Below are 27,135 nucleotides of genomic sequence, written 5' to 3'. Positions count from 1 at the left end.
AGATCCAGCAAGATTCAGCACAGGCAGGTACCACTCACAACTAGGATTAATACTGTCAGCTCCCATGGGCCACAGCTTGACCAAATCTCAGGAGAAGCAATGAGGCTTGTTATGGTACTGTTTCTCCCAAAGTAGTTAAGCTAGTGGACTGGTGCCCACTTTTTCCCTTCTACTAATGGAAATTAAAGGATATAGGAGCTTTGAGAATCTTCTAATCCTGCACTGCTAAAATAGCCTGGTGTAGGTGCCTAGAAGTAAAACAAGGTTCCAGTCCTTTGTTCCCCAGACCTACTAAAATCTCTTAAATCAGCATGTAAACAGTGAAGACACAAATCTCCCTCTGTCCCATCAATAAACACATGACACCTTCCATAGACACGTTTCATGGGAGAAAAAGGTGGAAGGCACCTGGCCTTTAGAGATCAGGTTCTCCTCATAAAAGCAGATGTTCAAATGTCAACATCTAAAGATCAGTCCTTGAAAACCCTAAGTCCACTATAAATAGCTACAGATTTGTATCTATTTTTAGTATCACTATTTTTCATAATTACTAGGCAAATGTTCTCAATCCCAAGCACACTGGCTCATAATACTTTTTAAAATAGCCTTTTTACAAAGTGCTTCTGCAGCTGGACTTAACTGAAATAGACATAGCGAGGACATGTTTCTGAAGGGGCAAATCCCAAAGTAAAAGTCTTGAGGCAGGGAAGTCTTAAGGCTGTTTTCTTTATAAGTTTGCAGTTGTCCACAAAGACTTCATTTGGCCATGCACACTCCAAATCTAAAAAGGGTAAGTTACCTCCAATACTAACCAGATGTGACTATCAGATATTTTAGAAAAAGGTTCTGCTTAGGTTCCCAAGTTGTTAACTTCAAGCTTCCAAGACCCCCTGCCCTAACAGTGAAGATTTCCCATTAGATGTCTCAGGAGGCCTAAGAGTGGTCTTACGTGAGAACAAGGCAGGAGGAAGAGAAACTAGGAGGAAGAGCATCTCCCACCTGCGTTTTTACCAGGTCTTTCCTGAGTTTATCCATTTTACATATTATTTTATTAGATAAGCCCTAGTGATTTCGTTTGGAGGAAGAATTCCAAATGTTCAAAAATATTGAAAACTTCTGTCCTAGATAAACTCCCTTGATCATAAAATCAGCCCACAAGGAAATCACTGAGCTGGATAACCCCAAAAGAGCCATCATTACTCAGTTCTTCCACTCCCAACCAGTTTCCTCTGATGCATTCCAGGGGAATTAACAAAGCAATATTGTTCTAGCAAGTCTAGAAAAATTCAGTTTCATTATGTTATGAATACATGACATAAAGCCTACTAACCAAATAACCCTTTATTTTGGCAAATCTGAAGACCACAAAGTATGATTGTGAACCGCCACTACACACAGGGGAGATTTAATCGTGTTACAGGGAAAATGCCAGGGCTCTATGGAATAAAGAAATCTATTTTCAGCTGGGATTCTCAGCCAGAAGTGTCTTCCCACTCAGAAGTGTGTGAAACGCCTGCCATCACCATGACTCCTGACCACTGGACTCTCACCTCAGAGACATAGAAGCAGAGAGGCAAAGCATGTTAACGGCCTCCAGCCACAGACCACTGGGAGCACATCTGCAGTTGACAAGCTGGGTTTATTACATGTTGCACGGAGCCAGAACGCACACCAAAGGGACCCGTGAGCATGTCAGTGAGAGAGCTTTAGAAAGAACCTATTAACAGGATTAGGCTTTGGTTGGGTAATTTGGAGGAGGGTCTAGAGAAGCAGGCTTTTTAAAAATTGGATACTGTCAGAAAACAAGAACAACTCCATGTTTGAATATTGTAACAATTCTCACCTATAAGTGGGTAGACTAGAGCAGGCATAACGCTGCAACTGGTAAAGAATCAACTGTCACTCGTAAAACGTAATCTTGTGATTCACTTTGTTATAAAGCAGAAACTAACACACCATTGTAAAGCAATTATACTCCAATAAAGATGTTAAAAAAACAACAATGTGATCTTGGCAAAGAATTGGAAAAGGTCATGCTAGACAGGAACAGATATTGTTCTTTGCCACACTGGGTGAAAATCATTGTCAATTCGTTCATGCAGAACACTTTGATGTTGATTTCAGAAACCCACAGAATAATATTTTAGTTATTCCGCATATCTATGTCTAGATCACATTCTAGACCTCGGATCTGGATATATCACTCAAGGCATTTTTCTGTCCTCCTCAATAAGGCCCACGTTAAAGGACCTTTCCTGTGATCATTTCATAGAGTTACCTGGAATAAGTAGACTCTACTGACTCTTTCAGTCAAGTTTCTAATGTCTAGAGAGATAAAAACAGCTAAGCATTACTGCTTGCTTTTCAAACTATCTGGGGTGAATAAACAGTTTCCTTTCTCCCCAGTTGGCCTTGGGCTGATAATTTTGTAAAATACAAGGAAAACTAATTAGTAGAAAAATAAAATGAAAAAACAAGACACAAAACACCAGCCCCAACTTTCTTTTTATTATTATTAGGCCCAACGCAAATATAACTGTCAAACTGTCAAATAAGTTTCTTTATATAGTCTCGCCTTCCGTATTTATCTTGTCACAAACCTGAGTCTATGGACACATTTTGCAGAGTACTGCTTTTTTAACTTAAAGTATTCTGTTTAATACAAATTAATTGTCTCAGAGCACTGCCCATTTCAAACATACATAGTATGCCACAAGGCAGTATTAGCGAAAAAGAGGTAAGGAGTTTCACTCAGGGAGAAGGCGACGCTAAGAACTTTCCAACCTCAGCGAAAAATAAATACCTGTGGCTGCTCCCTATGAGCAAGAGATCAAAGGACACATGTAGAAAATCAGATCACTGACTGGACTCCCATCTACACCAGTCTAAAATGCACCCATCCAGGTAGGGCTTCACTGGCATTCTTTTCCATAGCAGGGGACTTAACTTCATGGTTGCTGGGCAGAGATGTTCCCATTGGTATTTTTAGGGCAGGAGTGGCTGTGCTTTCCACTGGGACAACTTGGATTTGATTATAATCCCGGAGCTTCCCAGGGCAATGGCTTTATAGCCCATCAGGTTAATCCTCAGGGATCTATGTTATCTCAGTATCCCTGCTTCCCTTCCTAAGGTCAAGAAGGTCAAACCTAAATCCCTACACAGCAAGCTAAAGGAACAAAAAAGGTTTAGGAATCAGCTAATCAGCCAAATTTAGTTACATTCCCATCAATTTTACTTCCTACTTCATCTCTGCTAAGGAGCTTATCCTGTCCAATGCAATTCTGCAATTTTAAGAACTTGTCCCCAGCTGAATGAAGTAGCCACTGGTGTTATCACTCTAATGTACTGATCTGCTCTCTATAACCGTGCTTCTCTTCCTGCCAGCATCTTTACTCTTCCTCCATAGCTGCTATGAGCTGGCAACTCTAGAAGAGGCTTCTGTTTCTGTACACCCACATAGGCAGCACTGCCGGCTGTAGGCTAGACACCACCCTCTTTCTGCATCAAGTGCAAGGCCTGAGCCACTTATGTCTGGTTCGAAATTCTGTCCCCATTCATAAAATCTCTCCAGAAGATACTTCCTTATACCACAATTTTTAAAGTTAAACATGATTCTAATATGTATGTCTAATATAAACACACACATACATGTATACCAGATATTTTGGCACTTAAAATCTATGGCAAATTTAACATCTTTGAGCTCCATGAGGATGGTAATCGGGATCATTCCTTTCGCCCTTTCACAATGCTTGGAATAGTGCCTGATCCATAACTGGCTTCCCAGAAATATCTTTTAATTAATTAATTAATTAATCAATGGATCAAAGAATGGAACAAATGAATACTTGTGGTTTACACTGGTAGAGATGTGCGTACGCACACACACACGCTATATCAACATACACATGATGCCAACAGTCAACACCATATCTTAAACATGAGAAATTAATCCTAATAATTAATGTTCGTTCAAACTTCATATCTATTTTCCTCTTCCTTACAACAACTTGCTATTGCCCCAGATTTCTGTATCTATAACTAGATAATTTGACACGTACAGTAAGAAAATTACTGATTGCTAGGTCAGGTTTAAAAATCACTATGATAACCCATTAAAATAATTTCCTTGCCTTTTGCCTTCCTTAAACTGATTTTCAAGCTTCAAATCTTCTACCTCAAGCTTCAATCTTAACCAAGGAGATAAAAAACACATAATCTTTTTATGTTGTAAAACTTAAAAATAACACTAAATTAAATTTTATACTCAGTATATTTTACTTAGAAGTATTATAAAACAGTACCTTTTTATAATTTATTTCTTTTTATATCCTGGTAGTGTTGAATCAACCTCTCTTAGTGAATACTTTAAACTTAGTCTTTTTAGAAAGCACTATCTATTGTTTTATTCAATGACTTAGTTAATTCAGATCTATTCAAATTGTGTGGAATGAGAGGAATTTGATAGATTCCTTGTGTCTTCAAACCCAAGGGCATGGTCCAGCACCAAATGTGACAGTGTGGTCCTAAACTGACAGAGTCCAACTTGGAGATTTGGACCTGCCACACATGCTCTATTCAGTTTTCCATCCTGACTTCTAAAACCCTATAGAACATCAAGAGGCAGTACAAGACCCCAAAATAAAGCCTACAACCATTAATCCACCAGCCTTGGGTAAAAACACATGGTATCATAACTCCTTTGGGTTGTGCTTATGCATAGAGAGGACAGTGGCAGAAGATTCAAGGTATTGTTGGGGGACCAGCCAAGGTAGAAGGAATGCAAGGAATATTTTGAGAACTCCCAGAAGAGAGACCAAACAAAGACAATAGCTCTGAACTCCCAAGAAACAGCAGCCTGGCAACCATAGAAAGAAAAATGGTTGCTCTTTCTGAACAAAGACTTGGAATCAACTGTGAATGGAAGAGACATAAACATTGACACACTTTTCAAATAACATCTGGAGATACAAAACAAATAAAAATACTTCACATCTTCACAGCATGTGAAGAAGGATCAGTTACTACTGGCCTCATCCACAAAACTAAAGAGCCATATATGGGTATTCTATTCAAAAATAAAGAAAAAAATGAATCAAAGCCACAGTACAGAGAGAACTACATCTCATGTCCATAGAGTAATGCTATTTGAAGAAATTCTGACAGAGGAGCTTCCCATTTCCCATTTTAGCATTCTTTGGGAAGCGAAAGAATGCTTTCAAATACTTTCTTTAAGAGGATATCCAACGTTTCCACATAAGAAGGGAAATACTATCATTTTGAAGGAATCTATGCTTCTTTAGAAAGTTGTCAGAATGATTTTAAATAAATAAGGAAATAAAATCCCCAGTGTTACACAAGTGAACATATAAGCCAAGAATGCTAAAATAGTTGTCTTTGGTTTCTTAGACTAATGTTGTCTTCATGTCAAATTAAGCCAAAGCACACATCTTTGTCAGTAAAATGCTTTCTAATGCTTCTCCCTGAACTTAAAATATAATAGTGAGGTTTTCTTTCCACCTCTACTTTCCAAACCATGCTGAAGCCATGCTGCACTCCCAAACACCTGCAAACACACAGACACAAAAGGCAATGAGTCTTACCAGACCATCACAGTTGCTAATGGCAACAGAGGTTCCCGGAATGTCCATGATGTCACCAACATAAGCACAGTTAGTCTGCAAAGGCTCTGTTTTCCAGATTCTTTCTGAAGCGCTTCCTGGTTGATGATCATTAATGGGGTCGGTTATATTCCCAGGCACCAGAGATGCCTCATGCCATTCCACAACAGCACCAGGAGCTACTAGCTGAGTGTTGGGCTTTAGTCGCAGATGAAAATCTCTTCCAAATGCCGTGATGTTAAAGAACAATTGCTCAGAGTTGGAAGACACGTCCCTCGCTGACCTCTTTTTGTGATTTGCAGAAAGAATATGGGAGAGATAGTGTCCTTCAAAATTTGTGCTGACTGGAGTCACCAGCTCATACTCTCTCTGTCTCTTTATTGGTAAATCTGTGGGGTGAAAAATAGAATTGTAGAACCCTGTATAACAAGAGAACACAGGAGGACATAACATAGGCATCAAGGGCCCACCTCACAAGACCGTACCTCGACTTGCATAATAAATATATTCTTGAACCATCTCATAAGTAGTAAATTTTGAGAATTCAAATCATTTCTCAAACGCATTTAGGTAACTCTGTGTTCAATGAATCAGTTTTTTAATTTTTAAAAAAAGTTTACTGCAATGTGAATATTCATCTCATTTAGATGTTTGAGAATATGAACAGAATAACTTTCCATAACTGTATCTGGTGTGCTTATAACCAGCACATACTCCCAGTTAATTTATCATTGGCATAACTGATAACTGCTACAAACTGTTAAGAAAATTGCTATTACGTAGAAAAAAATTTCTGATTGTTTTAATTTTTTCCCTGTAAGAATCCTAGAATTTATACTAATCACCATAACTACTTTGTATTACATCTACCACTGGCCTGTAATTTATACACTGTACTTTATGGTGTGGTAGTTTATACATATCTTTTCCATCATACCAACCCTAACAATCATACTTCACAGGTGAGGAAACTGAGATTCAGGAGGTGTGTGTCCAAGGTCAAATAACTGTGAAGCTCAGATATGTCTCCAAGTCATACTCCAAAGCCCATACACTCACTCTGCTACATCATGTTGTATCCCATAAATCACAGAACATTTTCAGCAAATGAGGAGAATGGAGTAAAAAAGAAGAAACAATCATCTATAAACTGAATACACTAGTACTGGTTAGTCAAGAGTAAATGGCATTGTCATTTTGCACCATATTCCTTACACGGGAAAGACACTCATTTGAATATGAATTCAATATTTGGGGTTCACTTTAAAACACGTGTGGCCACTTACATGTTAAACTGAATTTCACAATTAGAACTTAATTCCCCAAGTTTAGCCAAATGAGAGTACTGTGTCTGCTGAAATGCAAACATCCTGGGGAAAGATAACACATTAAATCAACCATTTCTCCCTTAATAGAAATGATTTTGAAGACAGAAGGAAATGAGGAGGGTAACAAGGATGAAGAAAGAATGCATGGAAAGGAAAATCTGAGAACATCAAGTTAAAACTTCCCCACCTTCATGATTCTAGCCTAAGACTAGTCCTGTAGTATAATAAAGTACCCTGAAAAAATTATATGATTCACAAATACTGCTCACCTATGGAAACTTCATGCATGTTATCTAACACATTAGCATATGAGGCCCATAAATGAACCTACAACCTATGGTCTTAAAGTATCCTTATAGAATCACTATGTTTTCATTATTTTCCTGCTTTTTAAATAACTAAAAAAAAAAAATGTGTAAAGTACCAGAAGACAAATGAAGGTATTTTGCAACTTGGAAATTCCTTGAGTGCATGTTTGTTACCATTATGCCCCTTATAATGACCAATGTATTTAAACAAAATATCCCCCTTTATTAAATGCACAGAGTAAGTAAAATGGTTGTACATATTTACTAGGCAGAGAAGGAGTGAGGGTGGTCATATCACAGAATAGAGTGAAGCCTGGCTTCCACACTGGGAACAGCAGCAACACAATTCCTGCTTCACAGGCTCTCTATATCACAGTCAAGGACTTACACCAGGCATTGGGGTAATAAGCACAGGCACACAGATTCGGTCTCCCTTACAACCAAATCCTTGGTGAATACTTTTGTAAATTCTGGTTTAGAGAAAGAACTTGAAATTTTAGGGAATGAACTCAAGAGTCACAGAAACAGACTGATGGAGGGGAAAGTTTCCACAGGGATGGATGAATTGGGCTCTTGGAGGTGGAGGGACAAAGCCAACCCCAAATTAATTCCCTAAGGATAACGAACTCCCCATTCAACTCAGTATTTCCAGTATCATCAAATATAAGATTTTGTACCTGCCAGGGTCTCTTATCAGTAGGATTTGTTTACACGTATAAGTTAGTAATGCAGGTAACTGGAGAACATTTGCTTTGTCTATGCTGCTCCATGTGCTGACTTACTACCCAAGGCCCATGAGCATCTGGCTGCACCAATAATTCCAGCTGTAACTCTTTCTTTAACCATTGGTTTACTGTGTCAAGGGAAGGAAAAGTGATGCTTCGTTTAATGTATGGATTTCTCATCTCTACTGAAGGGAATTCACACAACTGAAGTCTGTAAACAATATGCTGATGCCTGGATTAAGTGACTGGAGAACTAGAAAATTTAGGAAGAATGCAGGGAGTCTCCTCCACACCCAAGAGGATACCCAGAGTTTCATGCTTACAGTAAACCATACACCCTAGATTCTCTGGGATGAGTCCATTTTCCCACTGTCAGACAATGTGTTCTGAACTTTTCAAAATAAAGATGGTGCGTTTCTATAGAGCTTTGTCTTATCCAATGTTAAATAATAAGCCATTCATAAAACGTACACATAAGAAACATTTTTGAAATTAAACTCTGAATGAGTCATTTTCCAGTTGGGAATTAATGGAAGAGATGCATTTAGCCCCACTGGATGGTAGTTAATGGAATGGACAAAGGAGCTACCCCGTCACCTGCCATTTATTGCAGAATAAATATCAGGCACTCTGCTTTGTGCTTGAGAATATACCTTCTCTAATTCTTACAACAATCACAGTTGGTAGGTATTACTATCCTTCGTTTATAAATGAGAAAGCAGACCTAGAAGGCCTGACACATAGCAAACAAGGAACCAAAGGAAATTTTCAATTCTGATCATCTTGATGCTGAAGATCACGTTCTCACTCACTGCAGAATAGATGGAACATCTTGTTGTCAATTTCTAATTTAAGATCTGATTTTAAGGAAAACTACCACAAGAATGATGATGTCCTGCCTACCTGCAGCCAGCCAACCTATTTTTCCTGTATTGTAGCTTCAAAAATTATTGTAGGGCTTCCCTGGTGGCGCAGTGGTTGAGAGGCCACCTGCCGATGTAGGAGACACGGGTTCGTGCCCCGGTCTGGGAAGATCCCACATGCCGCAGAGCGGCTGGGCCCACGAGCCATGGCCGCTGAGCCTGCGCGTCCGGAGCCTGTGCTCCGCAATGGGAGAGGCCACAAGAGTGAGAGGCCCACGTACCGCAAAAAAAAAAAAAAAAAAAAAAAAATTATTGTAAAAGGCTCTTAAATTATTGGTTTTGGGAAGAAAAATAAAGGGGTGGTGGATAGAGCTCAAAGCTATCAAAAGTATTTAATCTCAGGTTACAATCACATATGCAAACCAACATTAATTTACTGCTTTCAGAAATGACACATTTCACAGGCCCAAATACTTCCACAAAGCAATACAGCCTACGGTCAAGGAAGAGACTACAGTGCCAGAAAGCAGAAAAGTCAACACCTGAACTTGAGCAAGTTCTTTATTTTTTTCTTTAGGCTTAGTATCCTCAATTGTTAACTAGAGGTTAGTAATAGTTCCAACTTCATAAGTTTGATGAGAGGTTTAAATGAGATTATCTAGAGGATTCAGTAAATTTTAACAATTTTAACTTAAATGTAAATTAGTCACTTATTAAAATAGTGCCCAGGTGCAATTTTAAAATATGAAACCATACAATTGTCAGCTGGGGTGGCTGAAGGGCCACAGCAATAGGCATGTAAAGGTTTGTGTGAGCCATAAGTTCCACAAGCTCAGAAAGCTGGGGCCACTGTAAAGCCACACTGTGATCACTAATTACCCAAGCATAACTCAGAAGCAGTGAATTTTGCACAACCCACTGGCATCTGTGCCTGCCTGGTCCATTCCCACCTCCCCCCACCGACCCCGGTAGTATGGGTGAACTGTCTGCGGTCTTACCTAAGAGCAAAGCCTCCGTTCTTGTACACATCCTGGCCCCTCCTGCCTTTGCAAGACGGCTTCAGCAATTGTCCTCAGTTTCTTTCCTCATCAATTTTCCCATCACTAGATCATTCCCACCAGTAAATTAATAAGCTGCCATATTTTCCATCTTTGACAAAAAACTTTCTTGATGCCACATCTGCCTCTAGCTAAGTCCCCATTATTTCACTGCCCTTTATAGCAAAACACTTTTTAAAAATTGAGTATATTAGATATCTCCAATTCCTCTCTTCCCATGCTTGTTCTTTCTTGAACCCACTCCAATCAAGCTCTTGTCAAGGTCACTAGTAACCCCATGTTGCTGGCACCAATGGTCAAGACTCCATCTTCTTACTTGCCCTATTAGCAGCATCTGACTCTATTTCTCTTTCCTTCTTAAAACACTTCCTTTCTTTAGCTTCCAGACACCATTCTCTTCTGGTTCTCCTCTTCTCCTCAGTGGTCTCCCCTTCCCATTCTCCGTCCTCACCTTCCTTTATTCTCATGACCTGAACACACTGCAGTGTTGCATGATCTGGTCGCAGACTCTCCTCTTCTGCATCTACCCTCCCTAGCCTGGTGAACTCATCCTGTCTCCTGACTTTTGAATACCTTCACCATCATATATCTCCAGCCCAGGCTTCCTCCATAAGATCTTCCCTCATCTATTCAATCGCCGCTGGATCCTCTCCCTGTGGATATTCACTAGGTACCTCAGCACTTCCAGAAGTAAACTTCCTACCTTCCTGCTTCCAAACCTGCACCTCCTTGCCCATGTCAGTAAATGGCAACGCTATCCTCCCAGTTACTCAGACCAAAAACTTGACTAAACTATCCTTAATTCTTCTCACACCACACACCAAATCTTTTAACGAATTCTACTAACCCTATCTTCAAAATATCTCCAGACTCTGACCACTGCTCACCACCACCCCCTGCTGCTACCCTAGTCCAAACCACCATCTTCCCCTTCACAGGTTATCCTCAAAACAGAGCCAATGACAGATCATGTCTTCTCCTCAAAACCCATCCCACTCAAGAGAAAAATGGCTCACAAGGGCCAGCACTGGGAATTCTCACATCTCAAGGTCATTGTGCTCACCACTTCCTCTGCCAAAGTGTCTTCCCCCCGACAGCTGCATGGCTCACCCCTCCATTCCTTCAGGTCTTTGCTTAAACTTGACCCTCCCATTAAGGTCTTTCCTGCCCCCAGTAACTGTCTCATTACTATCTCCCTTCTGCATTTTACTTCCACAAACCTTGTCACCATCTCACATACTCTAAATCTTATTTATATGTTTATTTGTTCATTGTTTCTTTATACCTACTAGCATATAAGCTTCACCAGGGCAGGGATTTTTATCTTTTCTCTTCACTAGAGTTCTCCAGTGCCAGAAACTGACTCTGAAGTCACTCACTAAATATATGTGAATGAATGAATGCGAGCAGTTTAGCCTGAGGGAGTATCTAAAATCAGAATGCATCTTCTTTTCCCCAAATAGTAATTTACCATCAAGCGATAGATGACAGCAAACCACACAAGTTGTCATACACCTCTATTGCCCAAATTTGCTTGCAAACGTTGGGTATATTTCTCACCATTCCTGCTGGCCTATAAATCAAACATTTCATAGTACCCAAAACTTACATTTTAAGCTACTAAGAACAACGACAAACATGGATCTAACCATTAAAACAGACCTCCTGGAATGCAGACACAGAGCACCTCGTGCTTAGGAACCAGAGGCAGGAGATTAGGCCCCACTCTGCATCCCTCTAGATAGTCACAGAATTATAACTCTACAGGTCAGAGATGAACAAGACCTTGAAAGATCATCTCTTCCTTGCCTCTTTCTTACAATTAAGACACCTCAAGTAGAAGACATCATGTTTTCTTAAGTTAGAGGTGCAGTACCTTTCACCTACTCCCGCCTTCTGGGAGGAGAGATTTTTCTGAGTATTTAGGCCTCTCCGCCCCCCTTAACTCACCCTTCCCCAGTGAAGAAGCATGACGGATGTGATAGCAAGTCCGGGAAAAATAAGCAGTTTGCGAAGCTCAGCACTCCCTCATCATCATTCCTGGCCTGGGAACGATCCTGATAAGGACGCTCTTCTCTTCTACCTCCCCAGCAGCAGGCTCTGTCTCAGCCCAGTGGACCTGACACACACTGGGTGGGGTGCCCTGTCTGCCAGCACACTGCCTCCCCAGCCCCTTTGGTAAGAGATATTTTCACTATGTCTTTAGATTTTCTATTTCTCAACGTGTTCAGAACCCAGGCAGGTCAGAAGGGTATGTTTAATTGAGGACCTCCTCAAAAGCTTGAACTACCTATAAGAAAAAGTACTGTCACATCTTCGCTGTCAGTCTAATGATAACATTAACAATTCTCCTGGTCAGGGAATTCTTTCATATCTAAATTCCTCATTCTAGAGTTTAACATAATGACTTCTCCCTTCTTGCACTGCATGAAAAAAACCACCTTCCTGTGTATCTGTGCACATGTGTATGTGTGATATGTATGTACTTCTTTTCACACACAAACACAAATATTGCACACAACTTACATCAAAGGATTTAAGGACCCAATGTTCTGTGCTTCCATATACTTAAAGACCTTTGAGCTAGTCAGACTTTCTGTTTTAATGTCAGCCATGTTAGACTTTTCTAATAGTTTCCAAATTTTACTCATTTCTGAGGCTTTGGACCATTTACACATGTCTGTGTTTTAGCATGATACTTACATGTAACACACCCTCAGTAAATACAGGTTAAAGAAAAAGAAAAGTTGCCTCAAACTGAAACCTGAATGGGTCAGTTTCACTGTGTTGAGAAGAAGGTGTCATACCCTCTCTTCACCCTTAAAGTATCTACACCAACCTTCTCATTTTCACCTGAGGATTCATCTTGTCTTCCTGACTTCACTATTTCTGTTCATGATGTGCTGATTCTCCCAAACTCCCACGCTAAAAAACCTGACTTCATTTCAACTTTTTCCCCACTTTATATCATTCAAGTCCTACTGATCTCACCTTAAAATTTCTCTCAAATTAATCCCCTTTCTTCCAATCACCTTCAAGTTCTCATCACCTCACACTGAAAAGCTGCAAGTACCAAGTCCAAATGCCCCCCATATAATTTCTCACTACCAAATGCCGTATACATTGTATCAGAATATTTTCTAAATTACTGCCAGAAAAATTGTCTTGAAGCCTTATGTCTAATATGCCTAGGTTCTACCACTCACTACCTTTGTGATTCTGGTCACTTAAGCCTTTTTATGTCAGTACCCACCTGAAAAAATTAGGGCAACAGTATTTAGTTTATAGGCTTGTTGTAAAAATTAAATGGCCTAATCCAAAGTGCTTAACACAGTATCCAGCACATAGTAAGTGCTCAATAAATGCTAGGTATTAATATTACCCTGTTATTCTTTATGAAGAGTTTCAACTGGCTCATCATTACTTTAGGATAAAATAAATTCAGAAAATTGATATCTGTATTTCCATATCAGACCTGAAAATTGCTTAAAAGACCATCTACTAATCAAATCCCCTCGCTTCACACATAAGAAACTAAACTCAAAGTTAGGTAATTTAACCCAAATCAAAACTTAACTTTATCATTTTTAGGCCCTCTGCATTCTGTCCCTAATTTCTTTTCGACATCATCTCCCATATAACCTACAGAAACATTCCAATGTGCTCACTAGCTTAATCACTCCTGCCTTTAGAGCCCTACTCTACTGCATCAACCGGGGGAAAGGTCTGTTGCTTTCTCTCCATGTATGCAAATCTAACCCGGCCTTCATGGCCTTTCCCAAGCCCCATCTTCTCCATGAAACCTGCCCTGTTAAACTGCCTAAAGTACAGACTTCAGGGTCTAAACTTCCTAGCTCTGACTGTTGTGCACTGCCTGCATAACAGTTATAAAAATCCCTATGGGTGAAAAATTATATGTTTATGTTTTGTCCTTTCAGAGATTTTAAGCTCTTTGGGGCAGAGGTATGATCTTAAATGTGTTTAAATGTCCCCAGTGTACATAAGTCTTTGGGGAAAAGAGAAATTAATGGCTATTTTTGGAAGTGGGGATTCCTGGGAAGGAGTGCTCTCACAGCATCACCCTGTAGCCCAGGCTTTGGGATCATCTATACTCCTTCACGCATTCAGCCACATATGCTCACAACTGAGGACAGGCAGGTTGGTATCCTTCTAAGTATGTTGTAGAACACTACATAAATGTTTCCTAGAAGAGACTAGGTGTCCCCAGCACATTACAAAGACCACACTCTAGAACAGCACGAGAAGAGAAGTCTTCAGTCGTACAATCAACATTGCTAGGACCTAAAATGGCTGCAGTACAAAGTCTCATATATCACGGCAATTTTTAGCTGATCTAATTAAGACCAAATCTACCCCAGGCACACAGAATATTGGAATACTTGTGATTGATGCAATGTGGCTCTAATTTCCAAGCAAAGAAGGGGGCAGGGTATGATGGTTGAATACTAAAGGTCTGGAGTCAAAAAGCACTGCATTTGAAGGCTGGTTTCAATCTCATGTGCTCTTTGGCACATGAGCTTGAAATTATGAAAACTAAGGCTCAGACAGGTTACCTGTAAAATAGGAAGAAGAGATAAGGCACATAAAGGGCTTAGTCCATCTAATAACATTTCAATAAATGAAAAATTAGCTGGTGTTATTATCACCATCACCATCATCATCTAGCTAGAGCTGTACACGAAGGAAGTCAATATCAGATTCCTTCCGTGTCCCAGCACCCCTCAAGCCTCTCCCCATTCCAGCCCCACACAAATCTAGTGGTTCTGGTGGTTAGAAGGGATCTTAAGCTCCATGTCAACAAATGGCCTGAAGTCTAGACTGGCTGTAACAACTCATGCTCCATTACCCAACCCAGGGACTGGGAATCTCTCCCGAGAATTGGCTGATTGCTCTACACTAGAGGCAGTCACACAGGCAATTTCCTTTATCAGGTATAAATTCTCAGTATGCAACAATCTGGCCACAAGAATGAAATCAAATAAGCATTTTCAAGATCTGCTAAAGAAGCAGCTCCAACAACAACATTTCCAAATCCTGAGCCAAGGGTAAGAGAATGACTTTCATCAGAAATGACAGGAGCCAGCTGCTCCAGGAAAGATGTGAGTGGGGTGAAGAGTGGACGTTAAAGAGGACATCATATGCCACAGGGCTCACCAAAGCTGGAAACGCTAACAGAGAAGGGGACACGTCTTCTCTCAAAGGCAATTAAAAATTAATTGTGACACATGCTGAAATTCTGAATGCAGCCAAATTCCTTTTTCCTCACTTCATCTCCTCTAGGCTCTTATCACCACAAGGCAGAGAAACACTTTGATGTCTTTTATTTTAGTTGCAAACCTATTTTCATAGCTATTTGGGGGGGAGGGGGGAGGTGCTTTGCTTTTGCTCATTATTAAGAAAGAACAAATAGTTGTGAACTTTAAAATTCTTCTCATTTTTTAAATCTGGCTTTTTTATAAATATTTGTTGCAATTGCACAATATTTATGTTCAAGAGAGTCATTTAGGAAAGAACAGCACATTCTCCAGCATTCCAGAACATGAAATCAGGTAAGAGGAGATCTTTTAAGAAAACTGTTTTAAAGAAAAATATCCAAGTATTTTCTTCGTTTGCTACATCTTAAAATGATCAAATAATCAATAACAGGATAACAAGTAGAGATTTATTTTTTTTAAGTGAGGCCCAAATGCCAAACACTTAACATTCCAATCTTAGTTTTTAAAGAAGCACTTCTACTGGTTATATTTATCATCATTGGAAATTTTACAGACTCAAGAGCAATATTAGACATTCTAAAAATTAATATTTCTCATATGTCTTACAACTTTTTGATGGATAATTCTTTTGAAGACTAATATTGAGTCTAGAATTTAAAGCCAGGAAAATTAGCATTTGTCCCTAGGGCCAAAGGCTGGGGAAAATATGACAGATAAGAAATGCGGATAGTAGCTTTAAAGGTTTTCACTGAAACTTTACTTGTGGTAATTATATTTTCCAAATCTAAAATAGTCTGGTTTATGGTTTGACAAAAAGTATGAGAAACTAGGACAGTCCACTAGGCTGCTGTTTTAGTTTCCTACTGCTGCTGTAACAAACTGCCACAAACTTGGCGACCTAAAACAACATGAATACGTTATCCTACAGTTCTGGAGGTCAAAAGTCTGAAATAGGTTGCACAGGGCTACAAGCAAGGTGTCAGCAGGCTGCATTTCTTTTGGAAGCACTAGGAATGATCTGTTTCCTTGCCTTTTTCAATTTCCGGAGGCTACCTGCGTGCGCTGGCTCAAGGTTCCCTCCTTCCATCTTCAAAGCCAGCAACATCAAACCAAGTCTTTTTCACCTACCCCTTCCATCTATAAGGACTTTCCAACAGGTAATCCAGGATAATCTCCCTATTTTAAGGTCAACTGATTAGCAACCTTAATTCCACCTGAAGACTTAATTCCTCTTTGCCATGTCATGTATTTACAGGTTCCAGGAATTCAAACACAGACATCTTGGGGGTCCACTCCTCTGCCTGCCACAGCCAACAGCTCCCATTGATGTGGCGGAAGTCCTCACAGCTGTGACGTTATTGCATACGTGTGCTGCCCAGCATCTGCCCCTCCTTGTCCTTTAACTGAACCCCAGTTTTCCCTCAGGTTAACCATCTCACACTCCACTCTCAGTCCCTGTCAGTCAAGAGTGAAACATCTCAATCCAGGCTTTTCAGAGCACTGCATCACTGAGCACCGTTCATGGTTTGAGAATAAGCTTATGACTCAAGCCAGGTAGCCAATAAAAGCCCTACCAGGAGCTATTAACTGGAGCAGCCAGAACAGAAGTGTTCTGTCTAGTGGGGTAATGATAGCCTAGAGTTGCTGGTGACAGTCTTTGCCACAACTTGGATAGTCACGATCTTATGCTACTAGAGAAAGAAAGCCAACCCAGAGGAAAAGTAAGAGAGAAACAAAGAGGGAAGGGAGAAAGGGAGGAAAGGAGGAAAGAAAGGTGGGGGAGGGAAGAGGAGGGAGGGACAGAGAGGGGAAGGAGGAAGGGGGGGGAGAGAGATTGATTCCTGACATTATTTGAGCCCTAGATGCAGCTATACCTGACTTTGATTACCTGATCAATTCTGTCTTCCTTAACCACTGTCAACTGGGTTCCTGTTATTTGCATCCAAAGGAATCACAATTAATACAGGAACATTCTCTCAATGAAATGGAAAGAAGGAATTTCAATAAATAAGGTGAAAAGAAAAGAAAGAATTATGTCCAGTATACACAAAATATAGTTGGTGTGGAATAACTTTTTGCACTATTCCTTACTCAACTCCTCCCTCTACTGCTATATTCCAATGAATTAAGCAACACTACACTGAGATACCAACGTGAAGATAATACATGAAAATAGAACTCTTAAAGAGCTGTCACATGGTGAGCTGAGTGGCTGGATAGTGTACAAGTCCATGACACACTAAATTAAGGTGACTGGAAAGCCACAGTGGCAGGCAGACCTATCAGAAATGTATGGACTAGAATGAGGCAGCTCTCCTTGAGTAAAAGTGTTTTTTAAAAGCACAAGGCTGGGCTTCCCTGGTGGCACAGTGGTTCAGAATCTGCCTGCCAATGCAGGGGACACGGGTTCAAGCCCTGGTCTGGGAAGATCCCACATGTCGCGGAGCAACTAAGCCCGTGTGCCACAACTACTGAGCCTGTGCTCTAGAGCCCACGAACCCCAACTACTGAAGCCTGTGCACCTAGAGCCTATAGTCCACAACAAGAGAAGCCACCGCAATGAGAAGCCCACGCACCGCAACGAAGAGTAGCCTCCACTAGCCGCAACCAGGGAAAAGCCTGTGCACAGCAACGAAGACCCAATGCAGCCAGAAACAATAAATAAATTAAATTAAATAATAAATAAATTTTAAAAGCACAAGACTAAGACATACTAATAATAATACCTATTATTCTAGCTTGCTTACCATGTGCCAGCATTTTATGAATCCTTTAAAACTCTGTGAAGTAAGTAAGAGTAGTATGTCTATGTCACATACAAGACAATGAAGCTTTGAGAGGTTAAGGTCATCGACTAGAAAGTGTTGCAGTCAGGATTTTAAACCACACAGTACACAGAGTCTGTGCCCCTGACCATTTGATGGAGGAGAGGCAATGAATATTAATAGTTCCTCTAATGCATATACTGGTTAGCTTTTAGATTAAGGAATGGGCTCTACATGTAAAAAAGAGAGGTTTTTACATATAAAAGAAAGAGAACACAAATTCATATGAATAATTATTTCAATCATTCTTTTTATTTGTGTGCATTCGTACATATAAAAATATATGTACTAAATATTAAGAAAAATTGTAGGAAATATGATTTATTATCTAAATATTTGAAGATTCATATGTTTAATCCTATTTTACTTTCTACAAGTTTCCTAAATATTATTTTTGTTTTATCAGTCACTTCAAGAACAAGACAGACTGTTTCATGCTGCTCACAATTTGTTCTAAATTCCATAAAGATTCATCATGCTGAATTTGTGGAACTCATTTTTATAAACAAGAGACTGATATTTTACCACAAAATCTCTTCCAGGAATTTATAGTTAGTCAGCAAAGTCATGTAAATGCATTCAGAAAATTAGGATGGATGAATTACATGTGGGAACAGAGATTCCTAAGCTAGGGAACTTTTCCCACACTTTACTATCCATTCTAAAGAATACACAACTCTCAAATTCTGTTCTATGAGGTGGACAAATCTTCTTAGAGTACTGATAAAATTACAAAACATTTTTATAATACAATGGTTCGTACTTTGAGGTACGTGGTAACTAGAAAATGATTAATTCATTGCATCTTTCAGAGATTGAATAACCAAATATTTTAAAATTATGTTCAAATGTCAAGAAGAGCAGAACCGGGGCTTCCCTGGTGGCGCAGTGGTTGAGAATCTGCCTGCCAATGCAGGGGACATGGGTTCGAGCCCTGGTCTGGGAGGATCCCACATGCCGCGGAGTGACTGGCCCCGTGAGCCACAATTACTGAGCCTGCGCGTCTGGAGCCTGTGCTCTGCAACAGGAGAGGCCGCGATAGTGAGAGGCCCACGCACCGCGATGAGGAGTGGCCCCCACTTGCCGCAACTAGAGAAAGACCTCACACAGAAACGAAGACCCAACACAGCCATAAATAAATAAATAAATAAAGAAAGAAAGAAAGAAAGAAAGAAAGAAGAGCAGAACCAAACCTAATTTAAAATTAAAATATTTTAAATCAACACTTTCCTATATATTGCTACTAGGAATTCAGGTCCTACAAACATCTTCAAAAGTCATGCATTTGTGGGCTTCCCTGGTGGTGCAGTGGTTGAGAGTCCGCCTGCCGATGCAGGGGACACGGGTTCGTGCCCCGGTCCGGGAAGATCCCACATGCCGCGGAGCGGCTGGGCCCGTGAGCCATGGCCGCTGAGCCTGCGCGTCCGGAGCCTGTGCTCCGCAATGGGAGAGGCCAGAAACGTGAGAGGCCCGCGTACCACAAAAAAAAAAAAGAAAAAGTCATGCATTCGTCAAAATGTATCACGTTAATTTGGTTTTACTCAGTAATCAACTTCTAGGGCGCTCTCCTAAAGGAGTCATTGGAAAAGTGGGCAATAATCCATATTCAACACTGTGTGGCAATGTTCACTATCATGAGAAAATGGATACCATTAGGGAAATGATTACATAAAATAAGGTTTATTAGTATGATGGGATGAAAATGATGTTTATGAGGAGTTTGTAATGATATGGAAAATTACATTAAAATATTAAACCAAACAAAATCAGGTATCCAATAAAAGCCCCATAATCTGTGTATTAAAAGAAGACTGAATAAGAATATGCTAAATTATAACAAAAGTTTGATATTTGGGATGATTGTCAAAAATCTGGGGGATACAGAAATAGTAGATAACTACAAAGGGCACATGTAAATCATCTATAATCAGAACAAAAACTGATTAACTAAAAAGACTAACTCAACAATTTATAATAGAAGTAGCACAGCTTAGAAGTAAAAGCTGATCTCTATTAGAGGAACTCTGAGGAAAGCGTTCCCAAAATTCTGGTAATAACAATCCTCTTTGAGGAAGCAGTAGGGTTCTATTTAAGTCTTCACTGTCAATAGATCCAGTCCAAGCAGTATAACCAAACTCTTCATATTGAAACCACTCATGATTTTAGCAGGCAATTTGGAATTGTCCCTAATGGATTTCCAAGGTAATCTTGGTTGGCTACCCATAAGCAAAGAATGCTTAAAGATAATCGTCCTGGAAACAGAGATGACCTTAAAGATTTCTTAACATTTCCAAGCAATATTATGATTATTTGGTATAATGAAAAAAGAAAACAGTAAAAGTATGGGGAAGGAATAGTTCAGCTAACCAGCTGTAAGTTGCTGGTGATAGGTAACATGCTGCATTTAATAACATCTTCGTCTAAGAAGCTTAAAGCATTTAACTTTAATCATTATGATGCTCTATGGAGAGGTGGGAGCTAAATCAGTAAAGTCAAGTGTATGATCTTTAGTGCCAGGGAAGAACAATGGCTTAGGTGGCTAAAATTCTAAAGTTTACAAGGGATCCCTTTAAACTTGCTTTAGACCACATCTTTTAGTATTGTTGTTGGCAAACTGGATTGACAGATTTCAATCTTAGCTTATCTTATTTCCACTGATGCCAGCAACACGGCAACTTATCCCAAATAGACTTTAGAGCAAAATTAGTGAACATTCCAAACCTGCATATAATTCTATTCAATTTGACAAATACTTATTGAGCACAACCACAAAAGCATAAAAAACTGATAAGCCTAAGTCCCTGGCTTTGTGGGGTGCAATAGGAAGTCACAAGGAGCCTTGATAACATTGAATAATTAATTGTATAGCCATTGTCACCATCCTCATTTTCCTGGGGACCAATTAAACCTGGACAGGGGCACAGAACAAGAGCATTTTAGGAAAATCAGAACACAGGCAAATCCCAGTAAGATAATAACCTGCTTACTAGATCTATGCACTGAATAACAAATATCTGAGAGCACACAAGGTACCAAGCTCTGTTTTATGTACAGGGGATACAGCAGTCATCAAGACAAAGTCTTTGCTCTCTCAAGGGCTACACTAGTGGAAACACATATTCTATACCAAGGAGAAGGTACAGTGACACACTATACCTTGAAAACCAAACGAGGACCTGAAAATGATGAAAAATTATTTCTCAGGAAATCAGATATTTGAGAGGACAAATTAGCAACTTTATTTGGTTAAGAATAAAATGCAATGAAATTTGAAACTGGGAAACAGAAATAGGGCAGAGAAAGATGGATATGCCCCAATTCTAAGAGCGGGGGCGGGAGAGGGAAGACAGCTGAACACCAAAGCCTTACAATGGTTCTTCCTCTGATAACACTCAAGTAATCTCAAAGGCGTGGCTTATGAAACAAAAGGACTCAGAGAATTCTTTTTTGGATTCTCCAATTTCTACAGAACTATGATTATTTCCTAAGCCACATGTGTCACAGAGCAAACCTCCTTACCCAATCAGGCCAGCTAGCCAGCTACCCACAATTACTCTAGGCATCCTACCAAGGCCATATTCTGAGTCAGAAATGAAAGAGCTCCCTGATATGTCACAGAAGTAGTCCACCAATCTCATGAAACACATTTACACATATATACACATTACATACCCATTCACATATGCACCTATATGTATGTATGCGTGCATGTATACGTGTGCATATGTGTGGGTATATGTATGTACGTGTGGGTATATGTATGTATGGGTGTATTATACACTGTGTATGCATGTATGCATGGGTGTATGTATGTATACATGGGTGCAGATAGGTAGGTAGGTAGAGAGCTCCTCTCTGATTGACAAGGGAGCAGAGAACGAGGTGACAATTCAAAACCTATTTGCCCGTTTTCCCAAGAGTCACACACCAAGAGGGCATTTTTCCACTGGGTGGAGAAAAAAGCAAAGAAGTCACGTCCCGTACTACAGACTTCATGGGTGACATATATATATATATATATATATAAATATGTTCTAACCTGCCCCCATCACAGACTGCCCTCTACTCCAGGCAGTTGGAGCATAACAGATATATATTTTTTACTGGTTTCCTAAGCCAAATACTAAAAAAGTATGTATTGTTTTTCCATTTATAAAAAGAATTAAAAACTGGCAACATTAATTTATCCTGTTACAAGTCATCTTTTGTGTGGGAATCCTGCTAGGAAAGTGGCACAAGCACTAGTAATGTCCTTATCGATCTGGGTGCTGGATACCCAGAAGTGTTCCCTTCGTGAAGAATCAGCAAGGTGTACACTTATATGAACCACCCTGCATGTATATTATATCTCAATAGAAAGGAGCTTTTAAATTTAGCTTCCTAACAATTTGTGGTTTGTTACTAAATTATATTTACCTCTTCTTGAGACAATAAATTATTCACAAATTATTCAGAAACATGGAATCTTCTCTAGCCAATTTGTAGATCAATAAATATAAATTCATTAATTCTGCAAACCTTATGACTTTTTCCTAATTCTGTCATTGATCAAATAGCACCTCCAGGCAGTTATATAAAACTACTTTTGAATCAATTATTGGAAAAAAATTACTTAACTATATGTAGAAAAGTACATTTACCAAAACTCCAGGTTAGCAATCCCTTGATGCATGGGGACAGGGGAAAGGAAACTCATTATTGCACATCAAATTTTTAAAATATATTTTTAAATCCCTCTTAAGAACAACATAAATGATTATAACCCAAAGCCAAATGGTACACTTCTGCTATCACAAGACTCATGAGTCAAATCTATTTTTATCTTTATTTCTTCCCTTAACTCAATTCGGAAATGGTAAATAAAAATGATAATAATAAAAGAAAGAAATCTCATAAAGCAGAGGAACTTAGGAGCAAATAAATCTTCAGCAACACATCCTAAGAGTGCCCTGCCCTCTTCTCTTATGTGCTGTTACTCATCTCCCTCTTACCAAATTAAAGCAGACCTGTACTACTTTCTTCCCTGAGGACAAGAACTACCAAAGTAGTTTATAATAGCAGAAGGACTGGACCAAAGTCTAACCCAGGGCCTCTTACATATGAGCATGCTGAGTCTATCTGAAAATTTAATCAAAGCAGTATATTTTATTCCTTGTAGAATGAGTAATCTTAAAATAGTTTTTTAATTTACATATCGAAATGTTGGGATGTTTAAGTAATCAAATGTTTAAGAAATAAAAAGTAAGACAGCTTTCTTTTCCTACTTGTTTGAAGACTGGTTAAAAAGAAAAATCCGGGGTTTTCCCTGGTGGCGCAGTGGTTGAGAGTCCGCCTGCCGATGCAGGGGACACGGGTTCGTGCCCCAGTCTGGGAAGATCCCACGTGCTGCGGAGCGACTGGGCCCGTGAACCATGGCCGCTGAGCCTGCGAGTCCGGAGCCTGTGCTCCGCAACGGGAGAGGCCACAACAGTGAGAGGCCCGCGTACAGCAAAAAAAAAAAAGAAAGAAAAATCCTTCTTTAAAAAGATACATGTTGGGGGCTTCCCTGGTGGCGCAGTGGTTGAGAGTCCGCCTGCCGATGCAGGGGACACGGGTTCGTGCCCCGGTCCGGGAAGATCCCACATGCCGCGGAGCGGCTGGGCCCGTGAGCCATGGCCGCTGAGCCTGCGCGTCCGGAGCCTGTGCTCCGCAACGGAAGAGGCCACAACAGTGAGAGGCCTGTGTACCGCAAAAAAAAAAAAAAAAATGTTGGGGCTTACCTGAAGGCGCAGATGGTTGAGAATCTGCCTGCCAATACAGGGGACACGGGTTCAAGCCCTGGTCTGGGAAGATCCCACACGCCGCGGAGCAACTACGCCTGTGAGCCACAACTACTGCGCCTGCGCGTATGGAGCCTGTGAGCCACAACTACTGAGCCTGCGCGTATGGAGCCTGTGAACCAAAACTACTGAGACTGCGCGTCTGGAGCCTGTGCTCTGCAACAAGAGAGGCCGCGACAGTGAGAGGCCCGCGCACCGCGATGAAGAGCGGCCCCCGCTCGCCGCAACTGGAGAAAGCCCTCGCACAGAAACGAAGACCCAACACAGCAAAAAATAAATAAATTAATTAATTAATTAAAAAAAATAAAAAGATACATGTTGATGGCTGAATGCTATCAACCACAAATTACAAATATCTCTTCATAGACATTGTATTTTCAATGCAGTTCTCAGTCACTTTCCTCCTGTCTGTCCTGCACTTCCTGTGGAGGTCTAAGCTTGTGGAGGAGTTCCAACAATGCTAAGCACCGAGTAAGAAAGGAGCATTCTGACACACGATGTCATATGGCTACAAACAGATACTCTGGGCCTGGATCTTGGGGTCCCTCCATTAGTTTACAAGTATGGAATTCCCTGAGCTCTCCACTATGCGCTACAGCAGGTTACTGTATAACCTCTCAAGCTTCATTTCCTTCAAATCTAAAATAGGCACAATGTGTCCCTACCCCCTAGTGCAGTTGTGAGAAACAGATGACATAAGGCACATAAAGCAATTAGCACTGTGCCTGGCACAAAGCACATGGGCAAAGATTTGTAACTACTTCTGCAGTAACAAAATCTTTTCATCTAAAAGATGACTTTACCATATCACCTGACAAATACACAATTTACAGAGACTAACACTCTGCCAAAAGGAAAATTATCTTTTAAAGTAACCCAAGTTAAATGTGTATGAAAAGACTGAACGGAGCCTGGCTTCTTGACAGATGACTTTCAGTTCCTGCATTCAGAACAAATACATTATTACAAACAGCTTCGAAAAAGACCATGGACTTTGGAGGACATGTTACAAGTCACACTCTCTGAGCCTCAGTGTCCTCACCCATAAAATGGGAATAATTCCCATATCGTCAGGCAATACCGAGGTTTTAGATGTTATCTGCAAAAGGCCTAACGGTATCTTACACATTAGTAGCTAACTATTTCAAAGGCGATGGCATAAGAAAAGCCATCAGAGGGATTATTCAAAGCTGGAAAAATTTTAAGAGAAAACTTTCCATCATCTGTGCTTCATTTTTCTCTTCTTTGTAGCATTCTTACACTTTGTTTCTCTTCTAATCAGATTTGCTCCTCTTAATGCTACAAAAGTTTATTTAATTTATCTCCATATCTTCTTCCAGTCCCTCCATCACCCTCCCAGTACCTACCAGTGGCTTGTCCAAAGACAGTTAATAAATCGACGCCTGAAAAGTCCGACTGCAGGAGAATTTTTACATCACTACAACTCAGCGTGAGGAAAGTGACACCCTCCTCCGGAAAGAGGAAGAGAAGAATAGAAATGTTACTGGACTACCAATTGTTTCTTTAACCATCAATGGGAGAAATTTCAGAAACAATATTTTGCTTCGCTTACTTCATTCCCTACTTTCTACTAAGATAAGAGTGACATCTGAGAACAAGGCTTACCTATTTGCACCATTTCTTCATTACCAGCCTGGAAAGGAGGGGGAAAAGTAAGAAAAAGAAACAGTTACTGGGTTTCATCTTATCACCTCATGCGTTTTATTTCTACCATTAATGCTTTTCAGGAGCTGGCTAATCAGGAGATGCTGGAGACCGGGATTGGTGCCTAAAGGCTGCACCTCAGTTTGTAGGAAGTTCTGTGACAGGAGCATGAGCCAATTCAATAATAATTTGGGACAGGGTGTCGTTTGCTCGTTTTAATTTTAATTTAACATTTATGAAGCCAGCAAAAAATAAATACTGACACTCGATATTCTCTTCTGAAAACTCCGGGTACTGGGTCAGGAGTAGAAAAGAAAGTCTCTGAATTTACACGTGCAAAAAGAAGTCTAAATCCTGATGTATCAGATTTGAGGTCAGGAATCCACCAGACAATTCTCTACTTTTCACCCTGTGGTCAGACCAGGCAGACCCGAGACGCTACAAAAACTCACAGAGAAATTCTGTACCCAAAGTCCCACCGGCCCTGTGCTGATGTGATTTACTACAAACGGCTCGGCTCATCCCGCTGAGCCTTCTCAAGGACTCTTCCGAGAGCATCGGGCTTCACCTTGAGTCTCCAAAGGGCGGGGGCTGGGTCGAAAAGAAACAGAGCTGCACTCAACTTCGCTTTAAAAAGAGGAGGAGTTGTGCAGAGGGGGAGGGGAGAAAAGCGGCCGGCGCCTCCAGCCTCTGCCCAGGAAAACGCAGGGCAGGAAACGTCCCCGGGCCCCCCCTCCCCAACTGTCAAACCCCGGCCCTGCCGCGGTCCTCCCAGGACACGTGTCTACTGGATCGCTCCCTGTCCGGCCCAAGGACTTCCTGAAACCCCCGCCTCCGGCTGCCCGAAAAAGCTGTGAGTCAGTGAGGAGGAGAGAAAGTCCCGCGAACCCGACTCCGGCTGCTGCAACCAGAGCACTGGGATCCCGGACCCAGCGTCCAGAACTTCATTCAGGCGCCCAGACTGCCCTCCGGAAAGAGGAAACCCGGATGGCCCGGCGAGGATGCGAATTGGCTGCACTTTGTCACCAGGAATTGTTCCGAATGCCGCAAAGTGAAGTCCTAGGTGTGACAAGCCTGGGCTCCCGAAGTGGGAGTCCTAACCTCCCGTGCCATTCAACCCCCCACCCCAGAAAGCCCCGCACGCTGCGCCCAGCCCTCGAAACACCGTCCGTGAATGCACCAGATAACAGGGAAGGGTGGGAGGGGGGAGGAGGAGAGAGAGGAGGGGAAAGAGGGGAGGAACTTTTTCGGGAAAAGGTTGGGTTTGAGTTTTTTATTGTTATTATTTTCCACTTACTTGTCCATCAGCTGAAGTCCTAACCTCTACCAGAGCGGCTGCTATCAACCAAAGTGACAGGAGAACCATCACGAGTCGAGTTCACTTTTCAACTACTGGGCAAAGCAAATGCCCAGAGCAAACCCACCCCCCCTCAAAATAAGTTTCTTGAAAAAAGAAAAAGAAAAAAGAACCCAAAAAATGCAGAATTAAAACAAAAACAAACAGAAAAAAACTGATCTTCTGTGCTTTGCTTCAATGAAAATGAAATCTGAGCTCTGAGACTGGCCCCTCTGCTCTGCAGCTCTTTCCACTTCACCTTCTCACCCCGTCCTCCCAAACAGAGCGTGCAGGAGCGAGAAGGTGCTGCGAGCCGGGCATGGGCTGCGCCGGGAGAGGGGGAAGGGACG

The 27,135-nt window shown here is 40.9% G+C and overlaps 1 protein-coding gene across 1 annotated transcript in view; it reads right to left on the bottom strand.

The window, feature by feature from the left end:
- The window catches only part of ADAMTS3 (ADAM metallopeptidase with thrombospondin type 1 motif 3), a gene marked incomplete at both ends in the record, with an annotated part of 291,356 nt that extends 264,541 nt beyond the window's left edge, over positions 1–26,815 (bottom strand). The window contains 3 exons of the mRNA XM_079705334.1: positions 5,604–6,010; positions 25,411–25,438; positions 26,747–26,815. Coding sequence (XP_079561460.1) covers positions 5,604–6,010; positions 25,411–25,438; positions 26,747–26,815 — 504 coding nt within the window. The remainder of the gene's footprint in view (positions 1–5,603; positions 6,011–25,410; positions 25,439–26,746) is intronic.
- Positions 26,816–27,135: the final 320 nt, after the last annotated feature.

This window comes from Hyperoodon ampullatus (genome assembly GCF_949752795.1).
Source record: "Hyperoodon ampullatus genome assembly, chromosome: 1".
NCBI classification, from domain to species: Eukaryota; Metazoa; Chordata; class Mammalia; order Artiodactyla; family Ziphiidae; genus Hyperoodon; species Hyperoodon ampullatus.
The sequence above is the reverse complement of the archived record's forward strand: the minus strand, read 5'-3'. Positions and strand labels throughout refer to the sequence as shown.